Here is a 27,963-nt window from a genome sequence, read left to right on the forward strand (position 1 = left end):
TACTGAAGTTGGGAAGAAGGATAAAACACAGCGCTCACTGACAACTGGTTATTTAACGGCGCAGACACTGCTTAAATGCCTTCAGACCAGCGGAGCAGGAAAAAAACAAACTTATCACACCTTTATCATCAAAACTATGAAAGAAACATCATTTCTGTGTTATATGATACAACTGAAGTATTGCTCGCACATTGTGAACCAGCTTTTTTAATATGATGCGTCTCTGTCCCTTCACAAGTGGCTTGCTTCTGCTAAGGATCTTCACACTTGAAAATCTCTGTACAATCACTGCAGTGCTTGACAAGTTTGGAACCTGTCCTCATTCTTTAGATCTCCTGCATGCAGTTTGCATTTACGGGCCTGTAGCATTTTGCCTCCATCGAAATGCAACCACCGCGGCCAGGATAGAACCCGTGTCTTAACAGGCCAGCAGCCGAGCACCATAACCACTGAACTGCCGTGGCGGCTCATGTATGTGTGTGTGTTCCGTAGGGCTGGAAAACTATGAACTTAAATCAGTGATGCTAACCAGGCCAACAACTAACTCTGCTGTTCATAATACCTCTGCTCCTTGTTTCTAAATGGCCAATTAGGTGGCACTGCTACTTTGTTTATTTGTTGCAATTTTGTGCACAAAATGAATGTCTTATATTTGGGAAACACAAAGTCCAGGTGGTGTATGTTTGCAAGGTGTGCTATTGTTGTGTAGATAGTTTACTGAAGTGTTTTGTATTTCTAACATGCCAGTTGAGAGGTGTGTGTGCATTTTCATGCTATGGTAATGTGCCTAGTAACTGTTTAAAACATTAGCTCTGGTTCTTGTTCCTGAGTAGCTCACATGTGTGCTGCTCATCCCTTTTTTCTTAGCTAAGCTACTTCATCAAATTGCATGTTGTAGGTGTCACCATGCATGTATATCTTAGAGCTTAAAGTAAGTGCTCTTGGAAGTCATCTTAAGGTGAATTCACACGGTGGACTGAATTGCAAATCTTGAGGGTGAACTGTGCATTATGTGGCTTGACGTCACGAATTGACGCCAACCAATTGGTGTCTGCAGATGGAAAGAGGAGGGCGTTTTTTTTCTATTAGGACAAGATCTGCTGTTTTCATCTCATGTGTGAATGCTTTCAGCATGCGGACACTGCCTTTACTTGAGGTGATGCTAGAGATCTTTTTGTGACCTCATCCGTTGTGTGAATATACCGTAAAAACCCGCGTATAATACGAACCCGAATATAATACGGGGCTAAGATTTAGAGACGCGAAATGGGAAAAAAAGTTTCACCCGCGTATAATACGAGTAACACAAGCTCATAGAAGACATTTATTCAAATCGCATCCCGCACTTCACTTCAATTACTTTGTTCTTCAGTAGCGCTTTCTTCGAACATTTCTTTGTCCGACAAATCATCCCAAATGTACTCATCTTCCGTGCCATCGAGGGCGTTCGAGATGCTGCACTTCTTAAGCCCGCTTCAGCCGCCCGGTTGGCGTCACTGCAGGCTCACCTGAGCGCATCCACTCTGCGTAGCACCGCCTGACTGCGTCCTTGAACGGTTTGTTTACACAACCATCAAACGGCCGCGAAAGCTTTGTCGCATTCCGCTGCACGCGAAAAGGGCTTCTTTCTGTTGTGGCCATCCACGAATGCTTCCTTCGACGACACCAAACTGCCTCCCGGCCGCACCGTTGCCGATGTTCTCCGCAGCCAAAATCGCTTGAAAGTAGCCGAGTACTGTTTTCGAGACCGTGACATCGTGCTCTCTAAAACAATATCCACTTCACGAAGCGTGCCTTACATGCTAGCACGTGCGTTGTCAACAGGCGCACGGCACACCGCGACCCCCCGGCGCACCCAACGGATCAACAAAGAAACGACGTCGTGACGTCGTTTGTCGAGAGTAACGAAGCCAAGCCGTAGCCACGCGCCAATAGCGAAGCGAAGCCATAGCCACGCCGCAAAAACGAAACCAAAACATCGAGTAACTCCGAAAATTTTTGTTCGGATCCGCAAATAGTACGAGGCGGAAATTTAGGACGCTAATTATGGGAAAAAACCTCGTATTATACGCGGGTTTTTACGGTACCTTTGATGTGCATTTTGGTGTAAGGACATGAACTCTAACTATACCTAATTCACAGAACTGGCCCCAGCAATGACATCCATCAATGGGGCTAGTGGCAGTGGGCCAGACGAGTTTGGTGAGCGAACCTTCTTGTGATGCATGCCATTTTTTATTTTTCGTAATCAAATCGGCCTAAGAAAATGTTCACTGCAAACAAAGGATTTGTCCAATGAGCGCCTGTTAATCCTGTCTTGTGCCACTTGAGGGCGCCTTATCCCCTGAAACTTCTACTCTCATCCTTCCACCATCTCTGCTGTGCCCCTAACTTTGACTGTATGTGCTACATTGACCTTTCTTGAAATTGGTTACATACCCTTCCCAGGCCCCATTTCTTTCTGTACTTTTTATCTCTACTTTGTGTCGCTCTCCTACTCTACTGTGTGATTACATCTATACCTTTCGATAGCTTGTCGTCCTGCCTTCAGTTGCATTTCAAGCCTTTTCATTAAGCTTCATGTTTCTTTCCCATAGTTATCTAATAATTAAAAGCTTTTTAATTGATTGACATCCCCTTTCTTGTGAATTAACAAAATATATTAGCATTATTCTGGTCGTCTGGTACATTCAAAGTTGTTAGGCGTTGTACCGTGTACAGGTTGAAAAGTTTTCTGGCACAGTGTTCCTGCTGTCCTTCAGCAGATGCGCAGTTAATTGAACCTGACGTCTTTTTTTTTCTTTTTGCATTGCCTATGAGGCTTGCTGTACTGTCCCTTTCATTTTTGGCAGGATATGCGATTTTTCTGAACTGCTCTCGCTCCGCAGTGTTCTGCTGTGTCTTTAAGGCTCGTTTATGGGGGTTCAGCGTCCCAAAGCGACTCGGGCTATGAGGGACGTGGTAGTGGAGGGCTCCGGAAATTTCGACCAGCTGAGGTTCTTTAACGTGCACTGACATCGCACAGCACACGGGCCCCTGGAACTTCGCCTCCATCGAAATTCCATTGCCGCAGCTGGATCGAACTCTCGTCATTTGGGTCAGCAGCCAAGCGTTATAACCACTGAGCCACTGCGGCCACGGTTGTCACTTGTCACTTAGCCCTCATTATTTCACCAGTTATCTTTTTAGCCATCAGTGTTAGTGTAGTTTAAAAGGGTGTGCGCTAAAAAAGACGTACACAGGGAAAAGATACAGACGACAGGAAAGAAGCGCAACTTCCAACTTTAATGACAACAAAAGAAGCCAGGCGCACATATATATCCGCTGATAAACAGATATGAGCTGCGTGATGGAGCGTGACCCCATCAACCAAACATAAGACAGCGCAAAAAATGCATATCTAAGTGACATTAAAAGAAACCCAAGAAAGTGAACATATCAAACACCTGCCGAGGTAAGGTAAAAAAGTGGGATTCGTATCGTCTGACAACAATGCATAACAACATGGGAAAACAGAGCTGTATGAAAGATGACACTGAAAAAGAGGATAACACCATAAAAAAGGCTAACAACATGACGAAATTTTTAACAAAGAACAAGTGAAAGATGGAGATAAAAACCGTGTAAAGGGTGGTAAATAAAGGCACATTGGAACATCTAAAAGGACAATAAAACATAGAGAGGCGAACGGGTTAATAGTCTAGATGTACCCATCCAGAAAGGCAAGTTCATTTCTAGACAGGTTAATGGAAGGCGTGCTAACGCACTTGTCTTTCCTGAGGTGAATAAAAAAGGCCTCGATTACTTCTCTTTCTGTCTTGTCCTGAGCCTTAGCTAGAAACTTGGTTTCATTAAACTTGGGGTAGCAGTTCTGGCAACTGCTGCAGTGTAACGGAAGGTTACCTCCAGACCTGTTCTTCATGGTGACGTTGTGCCTGCGGGCGCGCTCATTGAAACATTTCCCGGTTTGACCCACATACACTTTGCCGCACGTCAAGGGAATCTCGTACACAACATTGGCAGTGCATTGTGTGTACACGGTTTGATGCTTGATATTACAGGCCTTCTTAACACGCTTCCTGGTCACCATCGGACATAATTTCGCCAGTTTGCAAGTAGCCGAAAAAACCAGCCTAACCCCGTGACGAGACGCAACTTTCTTTAAATTGTGTGAAAGACCATGCAGGTAAGGTATAACCTGCACAGGTTTCCGTTCTGTTTGATGTTTAGCATGCTCCGAGTTTTTAATTTTTTGCAAAAGGTTTTCAGACATGTTCGTGACCAGATTTGCAGGGTAACCTGCAGCAGAAATTCGGTCGATCTGGCACTGGAAACTTTCACCTATCTTGTGGCCGCAGGATTTTTCTAATGCAGATTTCATGCAAAGAGATACTATGCCAAGCTTTACCAGCTTGGAGTGGGCACTATCATAGGGCAAAAGTGACTTCTTTGAGTGCGGCTGATAAGACCAACACACATGATCATTTGTAAAAATAAGCTGTAAGTCAAGAAACTGGAGTCGATCATGATCTGCTCGTTCATGCGTGAATTTTAGACCCCTCGATGAAGAACAGAAGGTAGTGAGAATTTGGACTACAAGTGTATCAGCAGCACAGTATGAAGGTGCGTTAAGAAGGACAAGATAATCGTCGACGTATCTGAAAATACATGTTATCCCTGTGTCCTTCAAGCTAGCTTCAAGGCGCCGGTCAAATGACGCCAGAAAAATTCCGCATAAGACCGGTGCGACTGAGGAACCTATACAAATTCCGGCTTTTTGCAAGTAAAACTCATCCTGGAAGCAAATAACAGTGGAATCCAAATAAAACAATAGTAGGTCCAGAAATTTTTCAGTTGTGACACCGGCAGAATTTTGAAACCTGACTTCGCCAAATTCTTCCAAATGTTCACGAACAGCATCCAACAACCCGTCGTGAGGCACAGAGTAAAATAAGTCCTCAACGTCAATTGAAAAACCAGTTGTGGCCGATACCTTGCCTCCCTCCAGTACCTGCACCACTTCCTTTGAGCTTCGAACGCGGTAAGGGTAAGCGCCAGCTATTCTGTCCAGTTGGCACCGAAGGAAGTCACCCACAACGTTTTGCCACGTATCCCTTTCAGACACAATGGCACGTAGTGGACAAGCAGGCTTATGCGTTTTACCTGAAAAGAATATTTCGAGGCATCCGGTCTCAGCTCCTTTGACCGCCTCGGAGCATGCTAAACATCAAACAGAACGGAAACCTGTGCAGGTTATACCTTACCTGCATGGTCTTTCACACAATTTAAAGAAAGTTGCGTCTCGTCACGGGGTTAGGCTAGTTTTTTCGGCTACTTGCAAACTGGTGAAATTATGTCCGATGGTGACCAGGAAGCGTGTTAAGAAGGCCTGTAATATCAAGCATCAAACCGTGTACACACAATGCACTGCCAATGTTGTGTACGAGATTCCCTTGACGTGCGGCAAAGTGTATGTGGGTCAAACCGGGAAATGTTTCAATGAGCGCGCCCGCAGGCACAACGTCACCATGAAGAACAGGTCTGGAGGTAACCTTCCGTTACACTGCAGCAGTTGCCAGAACTGCTACCCCAAGTTTAATGAAACCAAGTTTCTAGCTAAGGCTCAGGACAAGACAGAAAGAGAAGTAATCGAGGCCTTTTTTATTCACCTCAGGAAAGACAAGTGCGTTAGCACGCCTTCCATTAACCTGTCTAGAAATGAACTTGCCTTTCTGGATGGGTCCATCTAGACTATTAACCCGTTCGCCTCTCTATGTTTTATTGTCCTTTTAGATGTTCCAATGTGCCTTTATTTACCACCCTTTACACGGTTTTTATCTCCATCTTTCACTTGTTCTTTGTTAAAAATTTCGTCATGTTGTTAGCCTTTTTTATGGTGTTATCCTCTTTTTCAGTGTCATCTTTCATACAGCTCTGTTTTCCCATGTTGTTATGCATTGTTGTCAGCCGATACGAATCCCACTTTTTTACCTTACCTCGGCAGGTGTTTGATATGTTCACTTTCTTGGGTTTCTTTTAATGTCACTTAGATATGCATTTTTTGCGCTGTCTTATGTTTGGTTGATGGGGTCACGCTCCATCACGCAGCTCATATCTGTTTATCAGCGGATATATATGTGCGCCTGGCTTCTTTTGTCGTCATTAAAGTTGGAAGTTGCGCTTCTTTCCTGTCGTCTATCTTTTTCCTGTGTTTGTCTTTTTTAGCGCACACCCTTTCAAATATGAATATGTACCAACTAGCCCGTCAAAAAGCTTTACTACTGTTAGTGTAGCAGCCGATCAACTCTTCACTGAGATGTGTTTCTCATAGTATTAATGTTTCTACAAGTTTTAATACAGCATAACCCTGCTGATGTACTCCTCACGGGACTAAAAAAAATTGGCTGTGGCTTAGCTCAGCTATGCCAGACATACGTAGCGAGAGGTAATGGACCTTCAGAGGCTAGGCGAACTCGTCGAGCTGCATCTTCACGGCGTCGCTTATTCAGACGTTCTGCACGTTCTTCCTCGGTCTGGTCGCCTTTGCCTTGTTTCGTTCCAACAGCTAAGCTTGGTTTGTTTCAGCCTCTCCGACTCGCTCTCCATCTCTGGCCACAACAGCTTCAACGAACCGCCCTCTTATACAGGCCGCTGCTCATTCATTCATAAATCTTTAATCACAAGGATGACCTGAGGCCCAAGGGGGAAGTGGGTTGGTTAGGTGAAGGTGAGGGTGTCGGTCTCTGACATGAAGTCTAGCAGGGCACTGAGCTTGCGCTTGGCGTCGGTACTGGGGGCCGTCCAGTCATCGTATGTCTGGATGTGGTAGGCAGAGGTGTAGCAGGCGCAGAGGCTCGCAGTGCCAGGACAGGTCCAGATCAGGTGGTGCAAATCAACAGAGTCAGCAGGGCAATCGGGGCAGCCGATCCTGGTTCGGTGCCATCGACTCGGGATGTCCGGGGTGTACGCTGCACCGGCTCGCACCTTGTGAGCGAGAACTTGGGCCGGGCGAGAAAGTCCAGAAGGAATGGATGGAGTAATGTCTGGGACAAAGTCCCACGACAAACCCCTCTGCTCTTGTTAAAGGCGTGTGATGATAGAGTCAGGTATTATGAGCGGGATGGGAGAACGATAAGGGTGGTCCGAGTTGGTCGGCTCACGTTAAGGCAATGCCGACGGTCTTCCTCTAGCTGCGCGCCAGCAGCCTCGTGGGCAGTCCTGTTCCCGGTCCCTTGTGCGTGATTTCTGGGTGTCCAGTGAATGCGTACGTAGATTTGGGAGGTCTCTTGCTGTGCCTACTGCTATCTCTGGCTCTCCTCCTCCTCTGACGTTGCACCAGATGGCGCGGCTCCATCTGGCAACGGTTGCTAGGCAGCGGCGCAAGAAGCGGTGTGACCACGGTGTGACCACCGCCGCAGTGAAAATGCTACTTTGCGACCAATAGCTCTTGCTACAAAAAAAAAAATGCAAGAGCGAGGAAACATTAGAGGCAGGAAGTAGGACAAATTTAAAAATGACAGGAATGAAGAACTAAACACATTTATTGCAGTGCTGGCACTTGAAAAAATCATGCAGCATTGTCTGCTGCATTTTCTTACGTCCGGTGAGGACTACTCATTTCTCCAGAATTTACGGGGCTATGTGGCTGTTGCGATTATTGCAAACATACTTTCTGAGAATGTCTAATGCCGCTACAGCCAACATAATGGTTGGTTCCAGCGGAGGCTAGCCCTCGTCCTCTTTGTTGCCACTGCTGTGTGCATCCAGAAGTCACAAAAGATGTGATGAGGTGCGGAAGGACAAAATCAATCGCGCCAGCCACACTAACACTAGCAGCACAATTACAAAGAAACAAGGATAGGTGAAGAAAAAATTAGCTGTGGTTTAGCTCTGATTAAACATGGCGAGAAGCGGTAGCTTCATGTGGCTGCGCTTTGCAAAGCTTTGTTTGTTTCTAGTTTCTCGGCTTGTTGAAAGATTGTTGTTTCTTTGGACTTTGCCGCACGTAGCTACGTGAAACTACTGCTTCTCACCAGGTTTAACCGAAGCTAAACCACAGCTGATTTTTTTCCTATACCCGTGGTGTTAGATTTTCTGCGTGTGGAGCGCTAATCTTCCTCTTTGTATTCTTCGTCTTCCTCTTGTTATTCCTCTTCAAACTCCTCTCGAAATCGCCTGTCACTGATCAATCATGAATCGCTCGAATCACAAATTACCATGATATTGCATGAGCGGCTGTGTAACCTAGCAGTTAGTATACAAGAAGCACATATACAGGGTGTCCCAGCTAAAAGTAACGAAGCTTGTAAAAAAGAGGATGATCCCTAGCCGAGTGAGACCAACTGAGGGTTGTTGCCAGTCGCGTGTCCTAGTCTGTAGTATTTTTTTTTTATTATGCAAACATGATTAATTAGCAGAGACTAATTAGCTAACTTTTTAATTATTGCCTACAGGAAGAAAGTGTCAATGCAGGAGTTGTAGATCCCTTTGAAAAATAACCGTTTGCCGTGTTTGCAGCCAAGTACCACTGATACAGCTTCTTTTATTTGACTTAAAAGAAAGCCCGCGAAATGCAAAAAGAGCCACGTGATAGGGAAGCAGTTTCAGCGCTCCCAGACGACCAGCCAAGCAAAGACATTCGCTTATCTTTGCAACGTTGTCCCGAACGGGGTTCGGCGTTTTGTGATGGTTGCGAGATATACGTAATTAACTCTCGCATCGGCGCTAGGGCGACCGTTTCTTCAGCGCGTGACGGTGCAAGTTAGCGGCACGGCCACATTCCTATCACTCGAGGCGAGGTTACGCGTGAAAAAGCGCTCCATGCGAGCCGCGCTTCACTTCCTTGAAAAGCAGCACCCGCTCACTTTCCATGACGCATAAGCAGTTCCTGGTGCATATCTCGCCACCTCCTCAAGACGCCAAAAGCTGTACGGGACAGCGTTGCAAACATAAGCGGATGTCGTTGCTTGATCGCTCGTTTGGGAGCGCTGTAACTGCTTCCCTATCACGTGGTTCTTTTTGTATTTCGCGGGCTTTCTTTTAAGTCAGATAAAAGAAGTTGTATCAGTGGTACTTAGCTGCAAACAAGGCAAACGATTATTTTTCTATGCGATCTACAACTCCTGCATTGACAATTTCTTCCTGAAAGCAATAATTAAAAAGTTAGCTAATTAGTCTTTGCTAAATACTGCAGACTAGGACACGCGACTATCAACAACCCTCAGTTGGTCTCACTCGGCTAGGGATCATCCTCTTTTTAACAAGCTTGGTTACTTTTAGCTGGGACACCCTGTATATCTCCAGTTTTATTGAATTGTCACACCGTGGGTCTGAAGCTTAGTGGTTAGCGCACCTGGCTCTCGCCCAATGGACCTGAGTTTGAATCCCACTGATTGTGAGGTTTATTTGTTTGTTTATTTTATTTGTGGCAGACTTGAAGGTCATGTTGCGTACATGGCGATCTCAGCCGTGCACCTGTAGCAGTGAAGCTACTGCTTCAAAAAAGTGCAACCACTGTGGATGATGATGGCACAGCCTGTCTGAATGCCGTCTGCCTAACGCAGTGGTGCTAGACATGCCAGGCCAAGTAAAGCCGCTTTAGAAGTAAACATATGACTGCCACTGTTTCTCATTTAGGCTGGCATGGGGTGTTATTTCACAAGTATTACTGTGTAGGAATGTGGCCGAAGTTACAATGCAACGAACAGCAGGGTTTATAATGCATGGAACCCTATTATCATCATGCCAGATCTAGACCACTACAATGTGTAGCAGCCAGGAAAATGCAGCACCCATCAACTCAGCAGCGAGGTTCTACTGTGCAAAGCTTTCACTGTTACCTTGAGAGCAAAATACTTAATTTTTTTCATTTACTTGATAGCCCACAATGTCAAACTGAACTCAGTTTGCTTTTGCTTATATGTGCTGCTGAGGTGCATTGATATTTGTGTACTTCCTTTTCTTGTCAAAAAAGTATGCTCAGCCGAGGAGATGGAGACCGCCGCGGACTGCCAGCTCCAGCTGCCTGGTGGGCAGGACACTGTGATAGGTTCTGCTAGGGATGATGGAAAGGTGATTGTGCGTGTTCTTAAGTCATATAGTGTATCAAATACCATAGTAGAGTGAGTGAATGATTCTTAATTAAATTGGGGCTGGTACATAGTGAAATGGGTACAGTTTAGAGGATGATGCTAGCTTACAGTAGAAACTTATACTAGTCCCAGTAAGTGTGCCGAAAAGGGTAGTGTGCAAAGCATAGATGTGTGGTTTCAGACAATATCATGTAAGGCACAGGTCAGCATTTCTAATTTGTCATTTTTGTACTTCATTACCTGACGATGCCATAATGGGTCTGCAGTTATTCTTGTCCTGAGGAAATTCTTAGTACACAAGTAATTTTTGATCATGAGGAGGCTGCCTTGTTCTGTAAGGTATGCCTAGTTGTTGGTATGTGAAATTTATTCTCATTTCTGAAGTTTGTTTGAATTGGGGCAGAGAACATTATTTCAACTTTTGGCGGTATTTGACTCGGAATGAAGAGAAGCTAGAACTGTCAGAAGATTGTGCTATATATTTCATGTTGCACGCAAGCAATTTCTTTTTTTTCGAATTATAAGGCTAGAAATAAAAAATCTACTGATTTTGGACACTGCTCGCTGTAAAAGAGTGCATTCATGCCTACATAATTTTTATGTTTTTCAGCTGTTTGTTTTAAGTTATGAAATATTTAAAATACCTTGAGTCATTGCTGTTAATGTGTACAAATGCGAAATTCTCCACGTTTGCTGCAGGTCTATGCAGGCAGTGGGCTCTGGATGGAGCCTGGTGCCTGGCAGATGCTCCTGAGAGCACCAACAGACTCAATGTTCTGCCGCGGTGCTACTCAGGTGTATTGGACACCTGATGAGCTGAAGAGCCGCAGCGTGACTGGCGTGCTTTCAAATAAGTGCCGGTCTCTTGGCAGAACAGAGGCGAAACCGGCACTTACACCGGAAAAAGTCTTCTCTGAAAGGTGCTAGTGCTTTTTTTTTCTTTGCTTTGAGTAACACCTAGGCAATCAAACTTTGCTTCAGCCAAATACAGTCGCGCTCACTTACAGAAAGCGTGATAGTCATGGAGATCCTGTTCATTGTATCCGAGGTTTGTAACAACTGCAATGTCCTTATTGCATCCAAAACTGCAAAGTCGGGCAAAAGTGACGTTTAGTTTTTGCAAGGTGTGTTATGCCCATACGTTTCTTCATGCAGGCTCTATCACAGCACTTTCAGAGATCTCCACACTGTTTGTGTGGCTCTCGCTAAGATCCGTTCTGCCAGTAACCTGATTTATCTATTTGGTTGTGAAATTAGCGTTCTCAACGACTGGTGGCAAGTCATTGTGCGCGTTCTCCGATCTTGCTGCGACAAAGATAGTGCAATTGACATATCTGCACAGAATGTATAATAGCATTGCCTGTTGTTTCGAGTAATCTCTGTCTTTGGTTTTCATGCAAGCATCTCAATGCATCCAACTCATTAAAATTCCTTTCTCTCTCTCTCAACAACACACAGCAGACGCGGAGTGGGTAGGCCCATGTGTCGTCAGCAATCAGAGGTTGCCAGACAAGCAGTCAGTTCGCAAAGGAAACGAAAATCGTTTTAAAGATATCTGCCGCACGGAATCAACTGAAAGTTTTGGGTATTGTAATTTAATGTGTTGGGAATTAAATGCTACAACAAGGGTATGCACGAAAGTAGGCTTCATGGCCCCTTTAATGGCGAACATTCGTTTCTGTGTTTTTACAATGAGAGTGGTAATTCTGAATCTCACTTTTGCATTTATCATGTATCTAGTTGTGTTCAAATGTGGCCTATTTTGTGTTCTATTGTGCAGCTCTGTTTCATATCTACATGGGAGACATACCAAAGGAGCTTGCAGAGAAGAGACTGAAAGCCGTGCGCATGCACCTCTCACAGAAGCTGGGGGACGTGCAATGAAAAATTGGAGGTCATGATGTATAAATTTATTTTGCCACTTACCTATGCCGAAGCCGTCAGGCGTCCCCGCCCAGAAACGTTCGTTTCGTACCAGCATCCACCGCAGTCGACACCATTTCGTCCTGCCTGGCCACCACCGCAACGTTTCCGTCCATGGCGGACACCGGACAACCTACCCATTTGTTATGTCTGCGGCATTCCTGGCCATGTGATGCGTCCCTGCCGCCGCCAAGTGTTGTCCCCTGCTGCCAATACTGACCCTCGAGGTTACGCCTACGCCCCTCCCCAGCCTTTTCACCGCACTTCGCCTTCTGAGACCACTGCTTCCTCCGATCTCAGGCCGTATATTCGCCGCCGTGCTCCATCTCCGCGTCGTCGCTCGGTTTCCCCGATGCGCCGTCGTCCCTCTTCCCCTTCGGAAAACTAGTGCCCGCAGTTCCGGAGGCAAGAACTGCTTGCTCGTCACCAAGCTCAAGACCTCGACTTTCTCCGACAAATTTGATCGCGGTTTCTGTGGAGGGCACCGATGCTTTCGCGCTTGTTGACACCAGTGCTGCTGTATCTGTACTAAGTGAGAAATTGTGCCGCCAGTTACGAAAAGTGATGACTCCGCTATATGGTTTTATGCTTCGCGCCGCTAATTCGCAACTTATTGCGCCTTTGGGGGCATGTACAGCCCGAGTTACTATTCAGGACGTTCTGTATATTGTTGAATTCATCGTCTTCCCATGGCCGTCTCACGACGTCATCTTAGGCTGGGACTTTCTCTCCCAACATGACGTTGTCATCGACTGCGCTCATTCCGAAGTCGCCCTTCTTCCCTTCGGTGACGACTCTGTGAACGCTTCCACTAACTTGTGCTCCAAGCTGACTGTGGCTGATGACGTCATGATCCCGCCGTGCTCTGCTGTGCTCGCCTCTGTTCATTGCGACTCTGGATCCAACGGCCCTGTCATCTTCATCCCGTCCGACTCCTCTGCTTCTCGCCACTGTCTACCCCTGCCATTCGCCGTGCTTGCCGTCTCAGCCGGCTGCAGCGCCTTGCCCCTGACGAATCCATTCCTGTGCCCCTCCACTCTTCTTCGTGGTGAATGCTTGGGATGTGTCCAGCCTTTCGCTTCCGTCGTCGCCTGGGACCCTTCTGAGGACGACTCCTGCCGCCTGCAAGTGTCTTCACTTACTTCTTCCTCACCGTCTCCTGATCCCGTTCCCGAGGCCGTCTTTGTGGGCTCAATCGACACAAATCTTTCGCCACCGGAGAAGACCCAGCTTGCGGCCCTGCTAGATAAGTTTCGGTCATCGTTTGACTTCTCTCACCACCGTTTTGGTCGCACTTCAGCTGTTACCCATCGGATCGACACTGGCGCCCATTCGCCGTTGCGCCAACGCCCATATCGCGTCTCGGCCACCGAACGGCAGGTTATCGACACCCAGGTCAATGATATGCTGCAGCGTGGCGTCATACAACCATCACACAGTCCTTGGGCTTCCCCCGTCGTCCTTGTCACCAAGAAAGACGGCTCTATCCGCTTTTGCGTTGACTACTGGCGCCTCAACAAAATCACCTGAAAAGACGTCTCTCCGCTACCCCGCACCTCCACCAAGATGTAACGGCCTTTATTGACAGTTGTGAAGGCCGGTTAGAGCGGGCAAGGACAGGTCCGGTCCCGGAACGGTTCACGCTCTCGTCTCGCGCCGCGCGTCGGCTCTGCTGCTTCAGCTGCCGATCGTCGTCTTCTCATCTCGCGCCTCGCCTCGGTTCTGCTGCTCTGACTGCTGATCATCTTCCTCTTTACAGGTTTCTATTTTATAATAAAGCTTTCGTTTGCCCTAAATCTGGTTGTCAGTATATATATCGTAGGGCATTACAGACCCTTTTGGCCAGCTTAATTGGAAAATATTATTAGTAGCAGGCGCTGCCTTTTTGCAACAGCTTGCGATGCACTAATCGAAGAAGCTATGTTATCATGCGCAATGTGCAGCACACATTTCTGAGTGATGAAAAAACTTATCTATGGTGCGCCATTAGGACTGGCGTCCCTCATTAGGCCTAACACTATCCCGATACCTGCAAGCAGGATCTGTGCCAACAGGCCGACGCCATTAGAACCAACAGGTCTGACACCGACAGGTCCATCACCATCAGGTCCATCACCATCAGGTCCATCACCAACAGGCCCGACAGGCCATCACCAACAGGCCCGACAGGCCATCACCAACAGGCCCGACAGGCCCAACAAGCCCGACAGGCCCAACAAGCCCAAATTACGGGTTCCTTCAGCCTTCAGACCGATAGGCTGAAGGAATTTTTGACTGGGATCACTCACACTGTGTCCCATGCAAACACTTCCAACTTTCAGTGAGTAACATGTGTAACTTCTGCATGAATGACATTCGGGGCGTATTTTCGAACAATATCATGCGCCAATTTCCTTTCCAGAGCGCACCTGAAAGTTTGAGAAGGAAGTTATGAGCAGCGCCAAGAGTCAGCGATCCTTCTCTGATGCATCAGAAGCCAGCATAAGTGCTTTCCCAGCACCAACGATCGGCTTTCGCCAAGGTGAGGGCGACAACATCCAGCGTGTTTGAAAGTCTGAACTGTCTGATGAGTTGCAAGATGTGTGTTCCCCCTTCTGCTGCACCAGAGGCCGACATAGCATCTTCGTGGCAGGGCTCGGAATCCTACTTTGCAAGTGTAATGAGGACCAATGGCTGCCAATGACATCACTCACACTTTGTCCCATGCAAACACTTCCAACTTTCAGTGAGTAACATGTGTAACTTCTGCATGAATGACATTCGGGGCGTATTTTCGAACAATATCATGCGCCAATTTCCTTTCCAGAGGGCACCTGAAAGTTTGAGAAGGAAGTTATGAGCAGCGCCAAGAGTCAGCGATCCTTCTGATGCATCAGAAGCCAGCATAAGTGCTTTCCCAGCACCAACGATCGGCTTTCGCCAAGGTGAGGGGGACAACATCCAGCGTGTTTGAAAGTCTGAACTGTCTGATGAGCTGCAAGATGCGTGTTCCCCCTTCTGCTGCACCAGAGGCCGACATAGCATCTTCGTGGCAGGGCTCGGAATCCTACTTTGCAAGTGTAATGAGGACCAATGGCTGCCAATGACATCACTCACACTGTGTCCCATGCAAACACTTCCAACTTTCAGTGAGTAACATGTGTAACTTCTGCATGAATGACATTCGGGGCGTATTTTCGAACAATATCATGCTCCAATTTCCCTTCCAGAGCGCACCTGAAAGTTTGAGAAGGAAGTTATGAGCAGCGCCAAGAGTCAGCGATCCTTCTCTGATGCATCAGAAGCCAGCATAAGTGCTTTCCCAGCACCAACGATCGGCTTTCGCCAAGGTGAGGGTGACAACATCCAGCGTGTTTGAAAGTCTGAACTGTCTGATGAGCTGCAAGATGCGTGTTCCCCCTTCTGCTGCACCAGAGGCCGACATAGCATCTTCGTGGCAGGGCTCGGAATCCTACTTTGCAAGTGTAATGAGGACCAATGGCTGCCAATGACATCACTCACACTTTGTCCCATGCAAACACTTCCAACTTTCAGTGAGTAACATGTGTAACTTCTGCATGAATGACATTCGGGGCGTATTTTCGAACAATATCATGCGCCAATTTCCTTTCCAGAGCGCACCTGAAAGTTTGAGAAGGAAGTTATGAGCAGCGCCAAGAGTCAGCGATCCTTCTCTGATGCATCAGAAGCCAGCATAAGTGCTTTCCCAGCACCAACGATCGGCTTTCGCCAAGGTGAGGGCGACAACATCCAGCGTGTTTGAAAGTCTGAACTGTCTGATGAGCTGCAAGATGTGTGTTCCCCCTTCTGCTGCACCAGAGGCCGACATAGCATCTTCGTGGCAGGGCTCGGAATCCTACTTTGCAAGTGTAATGAGGACCAATGGCTGCCAATGACATCACTCACACTGTGTCCCATGCAAACACTTCCAACTTTCAGTGAGTAACATGTGTAACTTCTGCATGAATGACATTCGGGGCGTATTTTCGAACAATATCATGCGCCAATTTCCTTTCCAGAGCGCACCTGAAAGTTTGAGAAGGAAGTTATGAGCAGCGCCAAGAGTCAGCGATCCTTCTCTGATGCATCAGAAGCCAGCATAAGTGCTTTCCCAGCACCAACGATCGGCTTTCGCCAAGGTGAGGGCGACAACATCCAGCGTGTTTGAAAGTCTGAACTGTCTGATGAGTTGCAAGATGTGTGTTCCCCCTTCTGCTGCACCAGAGGCCGACATAGCATCTTCGTGGCAGGGCTCGGAATCCTACTTTGCAAGTGTAATGAGGACCAATGGCTGCCAATGACATCACTCACACTGTGTCCCATGCAAACACTTCCAACTTTCAGTGAGTAACATGTGTAACTTCTGCATGAATGACATTCGGGGCGTATTTTCGAACAATATCATGCTCCAATTTCCCTTCCAGAGCGCACCTGAAAGTTTGAGAAGGAAGTTATGAGCAGCGCCAAGAGTCAGCGATCCTTCTCTGATGCATCAGAAGCCAGCATAAGTGCTTTCCCAGCACCAACGATCGGCTTTCGCCAAGGTGAGGGCGACAACATCCAGCGTGTTTGAAAGTCTGAACTGTCTGATGAGCTGCAAGATGTGTGTTCCCCCTTCTGCTGCACCAGAGGCCGACATAGCATCTTCGTGGCAGGGCTCGGAATCCTACTTTGCAAGTGTAATGAGGACCAATGGCTGCCAATGACATCACTCACACTGTGTCCCATGCAAACACTTCCAACTTTCAGTGAGTAACATGTGTAACTTCTGCATGAATGACATTCGGGGCGTATTTTCGAACAATATCATGCGCCAATGTCCTTTCCAGAGCGCACCTGAAAGTTTGAGAAGGAAGTTATGAGCAGCGCCAAGAGTCAGCGATCCTTCTCTGATGCATCAGAAGCCAGCATAAGTGCTTTCCCAGCACCAACGATCGGCTTTCGCCAAGGTGAGGGCGACAACATCCAGCGTGTTTGAAAGTCTGAACTGTCTGATGAGCTGCAAGATGCGTGTTCCCCCTTCTGCTGCACCAGAGGCCGACATAGCATCTTCGTGGCAGGGCTCGGAATCCTACTTTGCAAGTGTAATGAGGACCAATGGCTGCCAATGACATCACTCACACTGTGTCCCATGCAAACACTTCCAACTTTCAGTGAGTAACATGTGTAACTTCTGCATGAATGACATTCGGGGCGTATTTTCGAACAATATCATGCTCCAATTTCCCTTCCAGAGCGCACCTGAAAGTTTGAGAAGGAAGTTATGAGCAGCGCCAAGAGTCAGCGATCCTTCTCTGATGCATCAGAAGCCAGCATAAGTGCTTTCCCAGCACCAACGATCGGCTTTCGCCAAGGTGAGGGCGACAACATCCAGCGTGTTTGAAAGTCTGAACTGTCTGATGAGCTGCAAGATGTGTGTTCTCCCTTCTGCTGCACCAGAGGCCGACATAGCATCTTCGTGGCAGGGCTCGGAATCCTACTTTGCAAGTGTAATGAGGACCAATGGCTGCCAATGACATCACTCACACTTTGTCCCATGCAAACACTTCCAACTTTCAGTGAGTAACATGTGTAACTTCTGCATGAATGACATTCGGGGCGTATTTTCGAACAATATCATGCGCCAATTTCCTTTCCAGAGCGCACCTGAAAGTTTGAGAAGGAAGTTATGAGCAGCGCCAAGAGTCAGCGATCCTTCTCTGATGCATCAGAAGCCAGCATAAGTGCTTTCCCAGCACCAACGATCGGCTTTCGCCAAGGTGAGGGCGACAACATCCAGCGTGTTTGAAAGTCTGAACTGTCAGACGAGCTGCAAGATGTGTGTTCCCCCTTCTGCTGCACCAGAGGCCGACATAGCATCTTCGTGGCAGGGCTCGGAATCCTACTTTGCAAGTGTAATGAGGACCAATGGCTGCCAATGACATCACTCACACTGTGTCCCATGCAAACACTTCCAACTTTCAGTGAGTAACATGTGTAACTTCTGCATGAATGACATTCGGGGCGTATTTTCGAACAATATCATGCGCCAATTTCCTTTCCAGAGCGCACCTGAAAGTTTGAGAAGGAAGTTATGAGCAGCGCCAACAGTCAGCGATCCTTCTCTGATGCATCAGAAGCCAGCATAAGTGCTTTCCCAGCACCAACGATCGGCTTTCGTCAAGGTGAGGGGGACAACATCCAGCGTGTTTGAAAGTCTGAACTGTCTGACGAGCAGCAAGATGTGCGTTTCCCCTTTACTGTAACGGAGGTCGACATGAACGTCTTGTCAGCACATACTTTTACAAGTTTCTTGCATACAGGTCCAACCAGCTACAGATTCCCAGGTTCCTGTCTACCCGGCCCCAGATTGTATGGACATGCCAAGACACGTATCCTTTGTTGAATGGTCACCTTGGCAACCAACATCTTTTGCAGAAAAATGACTGGTTCAGCCAGATCACACAGATTTTTCTCTCGGCAGAACCTGCCTGCTAGAGAGCGCGTATCCCAGTTGGCGGATAGGGATGCTCTTATCACAGTCTGGCCGTTCTCCTCTGCAATTTGTGCAGTCACTTGCAAGACACTGTTAGCAGGAATAAACTTTGATTCAGTGCACCTGCAGTTACATTCCCCTTGACTGGCAGAGGAGCAATTGAGGCAAGTGTGATAAGAGTGGTGCTTGCACCCGCGGACCAACAGGCATTCAGATTTGAGCAGGATCCCGGCCACCTACCAAGTGCCGGAAGGATTCTGCAGATACATCTAAGCAAGTCAATAAACTATTTTACAACTGCTATTCTGAGTGGCTTTGTGCATCTTTTCGTACTTTACCGCATGGCTGAAATACAGAGCTATACATTATGCTGCAAAAGAGCAATGGAGCCACCTAACTTACTGATTTTGAAACGCTGCTAGGCAAATACATTTCCTGCGATTCAGTTGTGTATGGCAGTTTGATGAGCTGCAGAACAAAATTTTGTGAAGATGTGGAAGGTTCACACCTTGTTGGTTCATGTATCAGCAGGTTAGTTGAAGTCTGAAAGTTTTGGTCCACCACCACAGTTCTGTAAGCCTTTTAAACCAACTCTTATAGAGCAGTTGAATTACAAATAAGTCTTTGCTACACGGAGACTGAATAAGCTTAGTACATTCCAAAAAAAAGTGGTCTGGATGAATTACAATGTGCAAAAGCTCTGATGCACTGCAAGCAAAAATGTGGTATGAGGTGATCCAGTTCTTTATCCTGCCAGTGGAAAGCTGAAATCCCATGTTCGGGTGCGTAGGATGCCTACCTTTGGACGATTTACAAGGACTGTGGGTCGGCACACTCACTCGTGAGTGCACTCTTCTCACCTCACTCGCGTCTGTGAGCATGAGTGGTCATGATTGGAGGCAAATGCCGCGTGACAGTGAAGTTTGTTGCATGTGCTTATTTTTTTTCTGTTGATAGCTGAGGGAATTACATATTCACTGCCGAAGGCGCTCGAGGTAGCATAAGGCACCATACCGGTGTCTATTTACGAATGACGCAGAGGATTACGCTGGCGCGAGAATGGAAATATTTCGTTGTTGTTCACCTTACTAGTTCACCGTTGGCATGGGCGCAGGTTCGCGGGTGCAGTGAACCGATACGAGTTGTGTCCGATCCTTTTATCGAATTTCGCATTACCACAGCTAGAAAGGCAGATGTCTGTTGACATGCCTCCTACACGGCTCGAGCTCTGTACACAGAGTTCCAATGCTTGCTGCTGAAACCACGACTGTCAACTTCTCAGCAATAACTAGCGTAAGGTGGGATCTCGAGTACTGCAGTGGACGCTTCGTTTTTTTTTTCTATGGCCGGCCGTGTGCACTGTAGAGCTCTGCTCGGGCCATAATTTTTTTTATTGGGCCAGACCCATGCAATGAGCCTGATCTACTTGGCCTAGCTCTTCAACCACACAAGCGAAGCTTGTGCGGTTGAGTGAGTGGTCATGAGTTTGGGTGACGGGTTGTGAATGTGAGTGAACATTAGTGCGAGTGTGTGAGAGGACGTGAATGAGTGCTTGTGAATGCGAGTGGACATGAGTGTAAGTGAGTGCAAGTGGCCGTGAGTGTGAGTGTAGTTGAGCAACCTCTCATGGTGCTGAGGTATGACAAGGACGAGCTTGTCCTTGCCTGTCAGGCAGAGACTTTGTCTATACTACTACACAGACACTGAATAAACTAAGCACATTCCCAAAAATGGTCTGCATGCAATCTGTAAATGCTGTGACGCATTGGAAGCAAAAATGAGGTGCGAAATGGTTCACTATTTTTCAATATATTTCAATGGTTCAATATATTTACAAATAGGGAAGAACAGCTGCGAGCGGCACCGAGAACACAGTCTGAACTTCGTTGTCGTCTTCTACTCTTCCCACGCTCTTGGTAGTCGTCTACCCACTTCAGGACCCCCGGCTGCTGAAACGCCGTCTCGGCGTTAGGGCGGCGACGTATGAGCGTCGTGATAAGGTTTAAGGCGACAGACGTGGACGATGTCGGTGGTGGCGCCAGAGGACGATGGCGAGGTTTCAAGGGGAGCAATTTCATAGTTCACGTCGGTAACACGGCACACGACACGGTAAGGGCCACGGTAGTGCGAAAGGAGCTTCTCGGAGAGACCGACGCTGCGAGAGGGCGTCCAGAGAAGGACGAGTGATCCTGGGGTAAATTCGACGGCCTGGTGACGGCGGTCGTAGGCTGACTTCTGGGAAACTTGAGAGGCTTGGAGCCTACTACGTGCTATTTGGCGCGCCAGCGTGGCCTGGGAGATGGCGTCCCGAGCGTAAGCAGTGGTGGGGGCTGAAGAAGGCGGCATGAGTGTGTCCAAAGGCAAGGTGGGATGCCTACCAAACAAAAGGTAGAAAGGAGAATAGCCTGTTCTGTCATGAAGGGAAGAGTTATATGCAAATGTCACATAAGGCAAGGCTGCGTCCCAATCTCGGTGGTCTGGCGATATGTACATGGCTAACATGTCGGTGAGCGTGCGGTTGAACCTTTCCGTAAGCCCATTGGTAAGCTGTCGCGAGCTGGTGCTGCGTGTCACACGAACGAAGAATGTCGTGAACTACTCTGGATAGAAAATGACCGCGGTCGGTGAGCAGTTGACGAGGGGCGCCGTGGTGAAGGGTGACGTCTTGCAGAAGAAAATCGGTGACATCGGTAGCGCAGCTGGACGGCAAAGCACGCGTGATGGCGTACCGAGTCGTATAATCAGTTGCGACAGCGATCCACTTGTTGCCGGAGAGGGACGTGTTGGAAAAGGGCCAAGAAGGTCGAGGCCAACACGGTGAAAAGGTTCCGGAGGTATGTCGATGGGTTGCAGAAGACCGGCAGGCAAAGTGGAGGGCCTTTTCCGACGTTGACACAGGTCGCAAGTGGCCACGTAACGCTTGACGGAACGATAGAGAGCAGGCCAAAAGAAGCGATGCCGCACCCGAGCGTACGTGTGGGACACGCCAAGGTGACCGGCTGTCGGCAGATCGTGCAGTTCTTCCAGGACAGAAGAGCGTAGACGTTGGGGTATCACGAGCAGGAGCGGAGGGCCATCGGAGCGTAGGTTTCGGCGATACAAAATGCCGTTCTGGAGCACATAAAGGTTCAGAGACGGAGATCGGTTTGCAGAACGGATGCCATCAAAGATAGGTCGTAAAGATGAGTCGTGGCGCTGTTCGTTGGCAATATCGGCAAGATCAGAGATAGCTAAGAGGCAGGGCAGGGTCTCTGCGTCCTCTAGGTCAGGTGGTTCCACAGGGTATCGGGATAAACATTCAGCGTCCTGGTGATGGCGCCCTGACTTGTACACGACGGAGTATGAGTATTCTTGGAGGCGCAATGCCCAGCGACCAAGGCGACCGGTGGGATCTTTTAGTGAAGACAGCCAACAGAGAGCATGGCGATCAGTGACAACAGCGAATGAAGGGCCGAACAGGTAGGGTCTGAATTTAGCTACTGCCCAGACAAGGGCAAGACACTCACGCTCAGTAATGGTGTAATTTTGCTCTGCGGCTGAAAGTAGGCGGCTGGCATAAGCGATGACTCGATCTTGACCCTGTTGACGTTGGGCTAGGACGGCGCCGATGCCATATCCGGAGGCGTCGGTGCGAACCTCTGTGGGAGACGACGGGTCAAAATGTGCTAAGATGGGCGGAGTGGTCAGCAAATGGACGAGGGATGAAAATGAGTTCTCTTGAGCAGGGCCCCAGGTAAAGGGGGTGTCGTTCTTCAGAAGATCGGTGAGGGGACGAGCGATGCCGGCGAAATCTTTGATAAAATGGTGAAAATACGAGCACAAGCCGACAAAGCTGCGCACATCTTTCGACGACCTTGGAAGAGGAAAGTCCTTCACAGCTTGAATTTTGATGGGATCTGGGCGTACACCAGAAGCGTCAACGAGGTGTCCGAGAATAGTGAGTTGGCGACAACCGAACTTGCATTTCGATGAGTTCAGCTGAAGTCTGGCGTTACGAAACACTGTCAGAATATTGGAGAGGCGCTCGAGGTGCGTGGAAAAAGTAGGCGAGAAAACCACAACATCGTCTAGGTAACAGAGGCAGGTGGACCATTTAAAGCCATGAAGAAGGGAGTCCATCATTCGTTCGAAGGTAGCCGGGGCGTTACAGAGGCCGAGCGGCATGACTTTAAACTGGTATAAGCCATCAGGCATCACGAAGGCGGTCTTCTCGCGGTCCTTTTCATCAACGGCAATTTGCCAGTACCCCGATCGAAGATCAATTGAAGAGAAATATTTGGCGCCGTGGAGGCAATCTAAGGCATCATCGATCCTTGGGAGTGGATATACGTCTTTTTTTGTGATGCGGTTGAGGTGCCGATAATCAACGCAGAAGCGCCAGCTGCCGTCCTTTTTCACCAGGACGACTGGTGAAGCCCAAGGACTTGACGAGGGCTCGATGATGTCTTTTGCGAGCATCTTGTCCACCTCTTGATTTATGACGGTGCGTTCGGCGCTGGACACTCGGTACGTACGTCTGCGGAGAGGAGCGGAATCACCGGTGTTTATGTGATGCGTCACCACAGAGGTCCGAGCCAAAACACGGCTATCAAAGTCGAAGATGTCGCGGAAAGATGATAAGAGGCACCTAATATCGCGAGCTTGCATCGGCGGTAGGTCAGAAGCGATCATGTCAGGGTAGTCGTCCATTGGGTTCACTGTTGATGGGGCCGCAGGCAACCGGCATTGCTGAGTGGAAGGCAAGCAGCTGTCCACCACTGATATCACACATTCGGCAGCAGGGCACAGCGTGGCGAGTGAGATGCCTTGCGGGAGCGGTTGGATGGATGAACCAAAGTTCAGGACAGGAAGGTACGCGCGGTTGGCCGACAATGTAAATACAATGTGTGGAAGCGCAATGCTGCGCGTCAGGGCGACGTCAAGTTCCGCAGTGACTACGTAGTGACCATCAGGTACAGGGGAACAGATGAGAAAGAAATGTAAGTTGCGGCTTGAGGCGGTAGACGAACAAAGTCGACAGCACAAAGACTATATAACTGGGGACGGCGACTCAGCAGAAAGAGGAAGGTCAAGCTGAACAACATTAGTGGCGCAGTCAATGAGGGCTGAATGCTCAGACAGGAAGTCGAGGCCAAGAATGACTTCATGAGGGCACTGGTCTAGAACAGAGAACAGAATGGATGTATGGCGGCCGGATATGGTCACACGGGCTGTGCATAGTCCAACAACATGAGGCGTTCCGCCGTCGGCAACGCGGAGAACGGCTTTGGGTGCAGGGGTCAGTACTTTTCGGAGGCGGCGTCGTAGGGCTGAACTCATGACGGATACGTGCGCGCCTGTATCGATCAGGGCTCTCACAGGCACTCCATCGACATGAATGGCGAGCAAATTATGGTGTGCACGAAGGGCTAATCGAGGATTTTGGGACTGGGGCTGTACTGCAGCATAACCTCCAGACACTGCAGCGTCTAGTTTTCCGCTTGCGAGCGTCCGTAGGGGCCAGGAGAGGAGCGACGGCATTGGGGCGAACGAGACTGTCGACGCAGGGGGGACGGGGAGCGGCTGGAGCGGGGAATCTGGCCGTCGACTGTAGCACCGTGCTGGGCTTGAGGGGGCGTGTAGTGGCTGGGCTGTTCGTCGTCGCGATGGGAGCTGAGAGGACGGTATGTGCTGCGACGGGACCAATAATTTCGACAGTGGCGGGAGATGTGGCCAATGCGGTGGCAATGGAAACAAATGGGCCTGTCGTCGGTTGTCCGCCAGTCGTTAGGGCTTCGGCGACGTGGAGTGAAGTACGAAGGTCGTCCAGGAGCAATCGCAGTGATTTCGGGTGGTGGTGAAGACCGTACAGGGCTGACGGGCTGGAAACCAAGGTTTGCAAACTCTTGGCGGACGACAGCTTGTACCAGAGAGATGGTAGGCAAGCGGTTGTCGCCATCATGTAGATGCAGGGGGGCAGGGGACATAGCTTCGAGCTCGCGTCGGATGATGCGGGTCACATTTTCTGGGGGCGCTGAAGTTTCCCTGTGTCGCAGGTCTTCACATGAAGAAGTCGCAGCCGTGTTGGGGAGGCGTGTGTACGGCTGGCTAATACGCCTGCTTTTGGCTTCCTCGAAGCGTCGACATTCCTTAATAATTCCGTCGACTGTAGTGCAGTTCTTGTATACGAGCAAGTTGAAGGCATCGTCGGCGATTCCCTTCAACACGTGGCCGACTTTGTCAGACTCGGGCATGTTGGCGTCAACTTTGTGACAGAGGGCCAGCACATCTTGAATGTACGACACATAGGACTCCGTAGATGTTTGAGCTCGGGAGGCGAGGTCCTTCTTAGCAGCAAGTGTTCGGCCGAGCGGCGGTCCAAACAATTCGCGGAGTTTCTCTTTGCACACGTCCCAGTTGGTTAGATGGTCTTCGTGGGTCTCATACCAGACCCGGGCAGTGTCTTTTAGGTAGAATATTACATTTGCGAGCATAAGGGTCGGATCCCAGCGGTTGTAGGTACTCACTCGCTCGTACATGTTGATCCAGTCGTCGACGTCAGTGTTGTCGGTACCAGAAAATGTCCCAGGGTCACAAGGGGGAGAAAGAACGAGTGATGTCATGGCCGGGGCTGAGGTTTGCTGGGCGGCGTCTTGGGTCATGATGAGGGAAGGCAACTGGCGGCCACTGCGGAGCTCCGCCGTTGGTAGACGTAGGGGAAAGCCGCACCTCCACCAAATATGTTGCGGGAAAGAATATATTTACAAATAGGAAAGAACAGCTGCTAGCGGCACCGAGAACACAGTCCGAACTTCGTTGTCGTCTTCTACTCTTCCCACGCTCTTGGTCGTCGTCGTCGTCTACCCGCTTTAAGGAGTTGCAAGCTGAAAACCTACATGGTTTTCACCAGGATATTTTGCCCTTATTGCCTTCACCATGCAGGCGGGCAGGGGCCTTCTGTTGTGGCGCCCAAGCCGCCCCCACAGCCAGAGCACACACTGCCTGTAGGCAGCAAACCGGTAGTGCCTGAAACAATGCCAATGATTAGATGTAGCAAGCAGTACACAGGATGAAGTTGATCAGATGCGCATCCAAGTCGGGAGGGGACAGAATGTTCTGACCCCTAGCCGCCTCCTAATTTTTTTAATTCAGCCAGAAGAGTGCCTGTTCTGCATATTTACTCATTTGAACCAAAAACAATCATTCCTGTAACTACACTAAACAATGGTGACTTGAGTAAGCATGCACACCAAGGTTGAGGCCCGATGTTCACTCTTTTCTAGATGTCTCAAGCTGACCTCCCTTGTTGTTGCTAGTGGCTCTTTATTGATAATAAAAAAAATAACAATGGAAGCTAACGATGTTGCTAGCCGCGGCATCTGCCATCTAAACCTGAGCTGCGGCTAGCGAGAATAAAAGGACAGGGAGAGGGAAAGAAAGGGGGGAGCGATAGTAAGAAAGGATAGGTGTTGGGCGGCAATATACACTATGTACAATTCCATATATGGGAACCAAGTTCTACAACTCTGCTAAATGCTCCAAAAGCACACTTTTCATCACACTTACTAGTATTTATGTTATCACTGCAACTAAGGAAATTTATATATATAGGTGCCAGAAGCCCACTTCTGATAGGACAATCTCCTTTGAAATTTCGAATTGGCTCAGCAGTTGCTGCCAACTGCAATAAAGATAAATTTAAACCAGCCAAAATCCCGACGTACCTGAACCCGGACATGTATTAGACTAGCAGTCAATAAGGTCTGCCTTATTTTCAGCCGTTCCTGAAACTGTAAATAAGGTTCCTTTTTCTGAAAATGACAGCATGTAAGGTAAAAAAAGGTTCCATGCTTCTTATGCTATATAGCTCGTAATCTAATTCCTGAAAGGAGAATGAGTCTGTCTCCTGCACAGTAATGGGCTTTGTCAGTGCAAACTATCCTGATCCCATTTGTTTGCGCAGTGGACAGCTGCAGTCTTTTGCAGTGGTTATGGCCATAGCACACCGTGATTCCGCACTGTATACGAAGTTTTAGGCATTCTCTGTCGTTTTTTTTAAATAGAACAGCACCGCATGCGTATGCGCTTTAGATCGCACTGTGGTCAATAAACGTAGTTGCAAGAGCTAGCACCGGTAGCGTTATTACGCAATCCGTGAAGCTTGCAGTTGTACTTACTCGTTCGCGGTGTCGCCCATGCCTGGCTGCCGGTAATGCCGCATGTTTAAATATGCAAGCTGCAGCACACCCTCGTCCAGGCAAAGATACCCGAACTCGGGGTGCGCTGTGATGCAGTTGTGTCCCGGCTGCTTTTTAACGGCGGCCGGGCATTCCCGGCAGCAGACGTTCTCGATGGCTGTCGGCATGGCAGCGCAGCCGTCGCACTGGCACCTTCGCAGAAAACGGATGTCAGCGATGCGTGCCACGAGCATAATAGAGTTCATATCACTCACCAGTCCACGTTTCCCACTCGTTGCCAGCCGTCCTCGGAGCCATCGGCGTCCGAGTCTTCGTCCGTGGTACGGCCGGACGGATGGCCACTGCTGCTATCTTCGGCCGTATCGCGCAAAGGCGTACTATCGTAAGAGATGGCGCCTAAATCTGCCGTCCGCCGAAGAATCTCTCTTTCAAGCTCTGTGAGATCGTCGATGTCCATCTCATCGGCTTACAAAAACACAAATGGCTGAACGTAGTTCGGCCAACAACGTGCGCATTTTCAAAAAGTCACTCCGCGTATTACTACGTATTACTCCGCCGATGACGGAGCGGCAAGCCTCCACGGAACTGGCTGAAAGGCACTCGACGCGTTAGTAGACTCCGCCCATCGTATGAGGCCGAATTCAAAAAAAAAAGGCGGGAGCCGGACGTTAATTAGATTTAATTGAGGAAATCGGCCACACAGGGCAATAAGTCGCAGCTCCTAAGAATGCTGGGAACGTGTACATCAAGTTCCCGCGGCAAAAAGACATGTTCAGAATCCTCTTCAGTGCACCTTTAAGGGCAGAAGTTCAGTCGGGATTAGACGTGAATCAGAGAGCTGTTGGAAGATTAGCACTAGGTGCCCACGGCAAAACCACGAACGAGGCAGTACAAGGGTATATGGGCTGGGCATCGTTCGAAGCACGGGAAGCTAAGAGTAAAATACTATATGAAGAACGCCTGAGGAAATTGGACGATAACAGGTGGGCAGCTAAGGTACTTAAATATTCATACAGAAAGAGCGTTGACTCACTGTGTCGTGAAAGAACTAGAAAACTAACCAGTAAGTATGCCGGTCATGAGGACGGAGAAAGAAAGAGCATTAAACGACAGGTTAAAAACGCGGAAGTTAAAAATTGGATTTATTCAATGGAAAAGAATCATAGTGTAGAACTATATGGATACTGGAAAAGGCAGATCAGGAAAGAATTTTTCTATGATAACTCAAAAGGCAGTACCCTACTTTATGAAGCTAGGTCAGGGTGTCTTAGAACGCGCAGCTACAAAAAGATATTTA

The 27,963-nt window shown here is 48.5% G+C and overlaps 2 protein-coding genes and 3 long non-coding RNA genes across 5 annotated transcripts; 4 read left to right on the top strand and 1 right to left on the bottom strand.

Moving 5' to 3' along the window:
• Positions 1-13,810, top strand: LOC149356216 (uncharacterized). The gene is made up of 4 exons (XM_089584145.1): positions 1-2,202; positions 9,974-10,071; positions 10,791-11,011; positions 11,872-13,810. Exons 1-4 carry the CDS (start codon positions 2,157-2,159, stop codon positions 11,990-11,992), a joined length of 486 nt encoding a protein of 161 aa, XP_089440271.1. The 5' UTR covers positions 1-2,156; the 3' UTR covers positions 11,993-13,810.
• Positions 13,811-14,880: 1,070 nt separating this feature from the next.
• On the top strand, positions 14,881-15,542 carry LOC149356217 (uncharacterized). Its single transcript, XR_016289801.1, has 4 exons — positions 14,881-14,938; positions 15,024-15,142; positions 15,224-15,343; positions 15,429-15,542. It is a non-coding gene; the product is annotated as an uncharacterized LOC149356217 (long non-coding RNA).
• A 92-nt stretch (positions 15,543-15,634) lies between these two features.
• On the top strand, positions 15,635-17,567 carry LOC149356218 (uncharacterized). Its single transcript, XR_016289802.1, has 10 exons — positions 15,635-15,748; positions 15,834-15,952; positions 16,034-16,153; positions 16,239-16,357; positions 16,439-16,558; positions 16,644-16,762; positions 16,844-16,963; positions 17,049-17,167; positions 17,249-17,368; positions 17,454-17,567. It is a non-coding gene; the product is annotated as an uncharacterized LOC149356218 (long non-coding RNA).
• A 92-nt stretch (positions 17,568-17,659) lies between these two features.
• Positions 17,660-18,792, top strand: LOC149356219 (uncharacterized). Its single transcript, XR_016291625.1, has 2 exons — positions 17,660-17,773; positions 18,317-18,792. It is a non-coding gene; the product is annotated as an uncharacterized LOC149356219 (long non-coding RNA).
• A 6,381-nt stretch (positions 18,793-25,173) lies between these two features.
• LOC149356220 (uncharacterized) lies at positions 25,174-27,445 on the bottom strand. Its single transcript, XM_089584146.1, has 3 exons — positions 26,921-27,445; positions 26,646-26,858; positions 25,174-25,494 (listed from the first exon to the last, which is right to left on the bottom strand). Exons 1-3 carry the CDS (start codon positions 27,121-27,123, stop codon positions 25,338-25,340), a joined length of 573 nt encoding a protein of 190 aa, XP_089440272.1. The 5' UTR covers positions 27,124-27,445; the 3' UTR covers positions 25,174-25,337.
• Positions 27,446-27,963: the final 518 nt, after the last annotated feature.

The sequence above is a fragment of the Amblyomma mixtum genome, chromosome 3 (genome assembly GCF_055824585.1).
Source record: "Amblyomma mixtum isolate Tamu chromosome 3, ASM5582458v1, whole genome shotgun sequence".
NCBI lineage: Eukaryota > Metazoa > Arthropoda > Arachnida > Ixodida > Ixodidae > Amblyomma > Amblyomma mixtum.

Excerpts from the sequence above, each read along its gene's own strand:
- LOC149356216 (XM_089584145.1), top strand. The coding sequence starts at position 2,157 with ATGACATCCATCAATGGGGCTAGTGGCAGTGGGCCAGACGAGTTTG. Across the intron at positions 2,203-9,973 it reads CAGTGGGCCAGACGAGTTTG|TATGCTCAGCCGAGGAGATG; the intron begins GTGAGCGAACCT and ends TTGTCAAAAAAG. Across the intron at positions 11,012-11,871 it reads GAAAAAGTCTTCTCTGAAAG|CTCTGTTTCATATCTACATG; the intron begins GTGCTAGTGCTT and ends TCTATTGTGCAG.
- LOC149356220 (XM_089584146.1), bottom strand. The coding sequence starts at position 27,123 with ATGGACATCGACGATCTCACAGAGCTTGAAAGAGAGATTCTTCGGCGG. Across the intron at positions 26,859-26,920 it reads CGAGTGGGAAACGTGGACTG|GTGCCAGTGCGACGGCTGCG; the intron begins GTGAGTGATATG and ends TTTTCTGCGAAG. Across the intron at positions 25,495-26,645 it reads ATGGGCGACACCGCGAACGA|GCACTACCGGTTTGCTGCCT; the intron begins GTAAGTACAACT and ends GCATTGTTTCAG.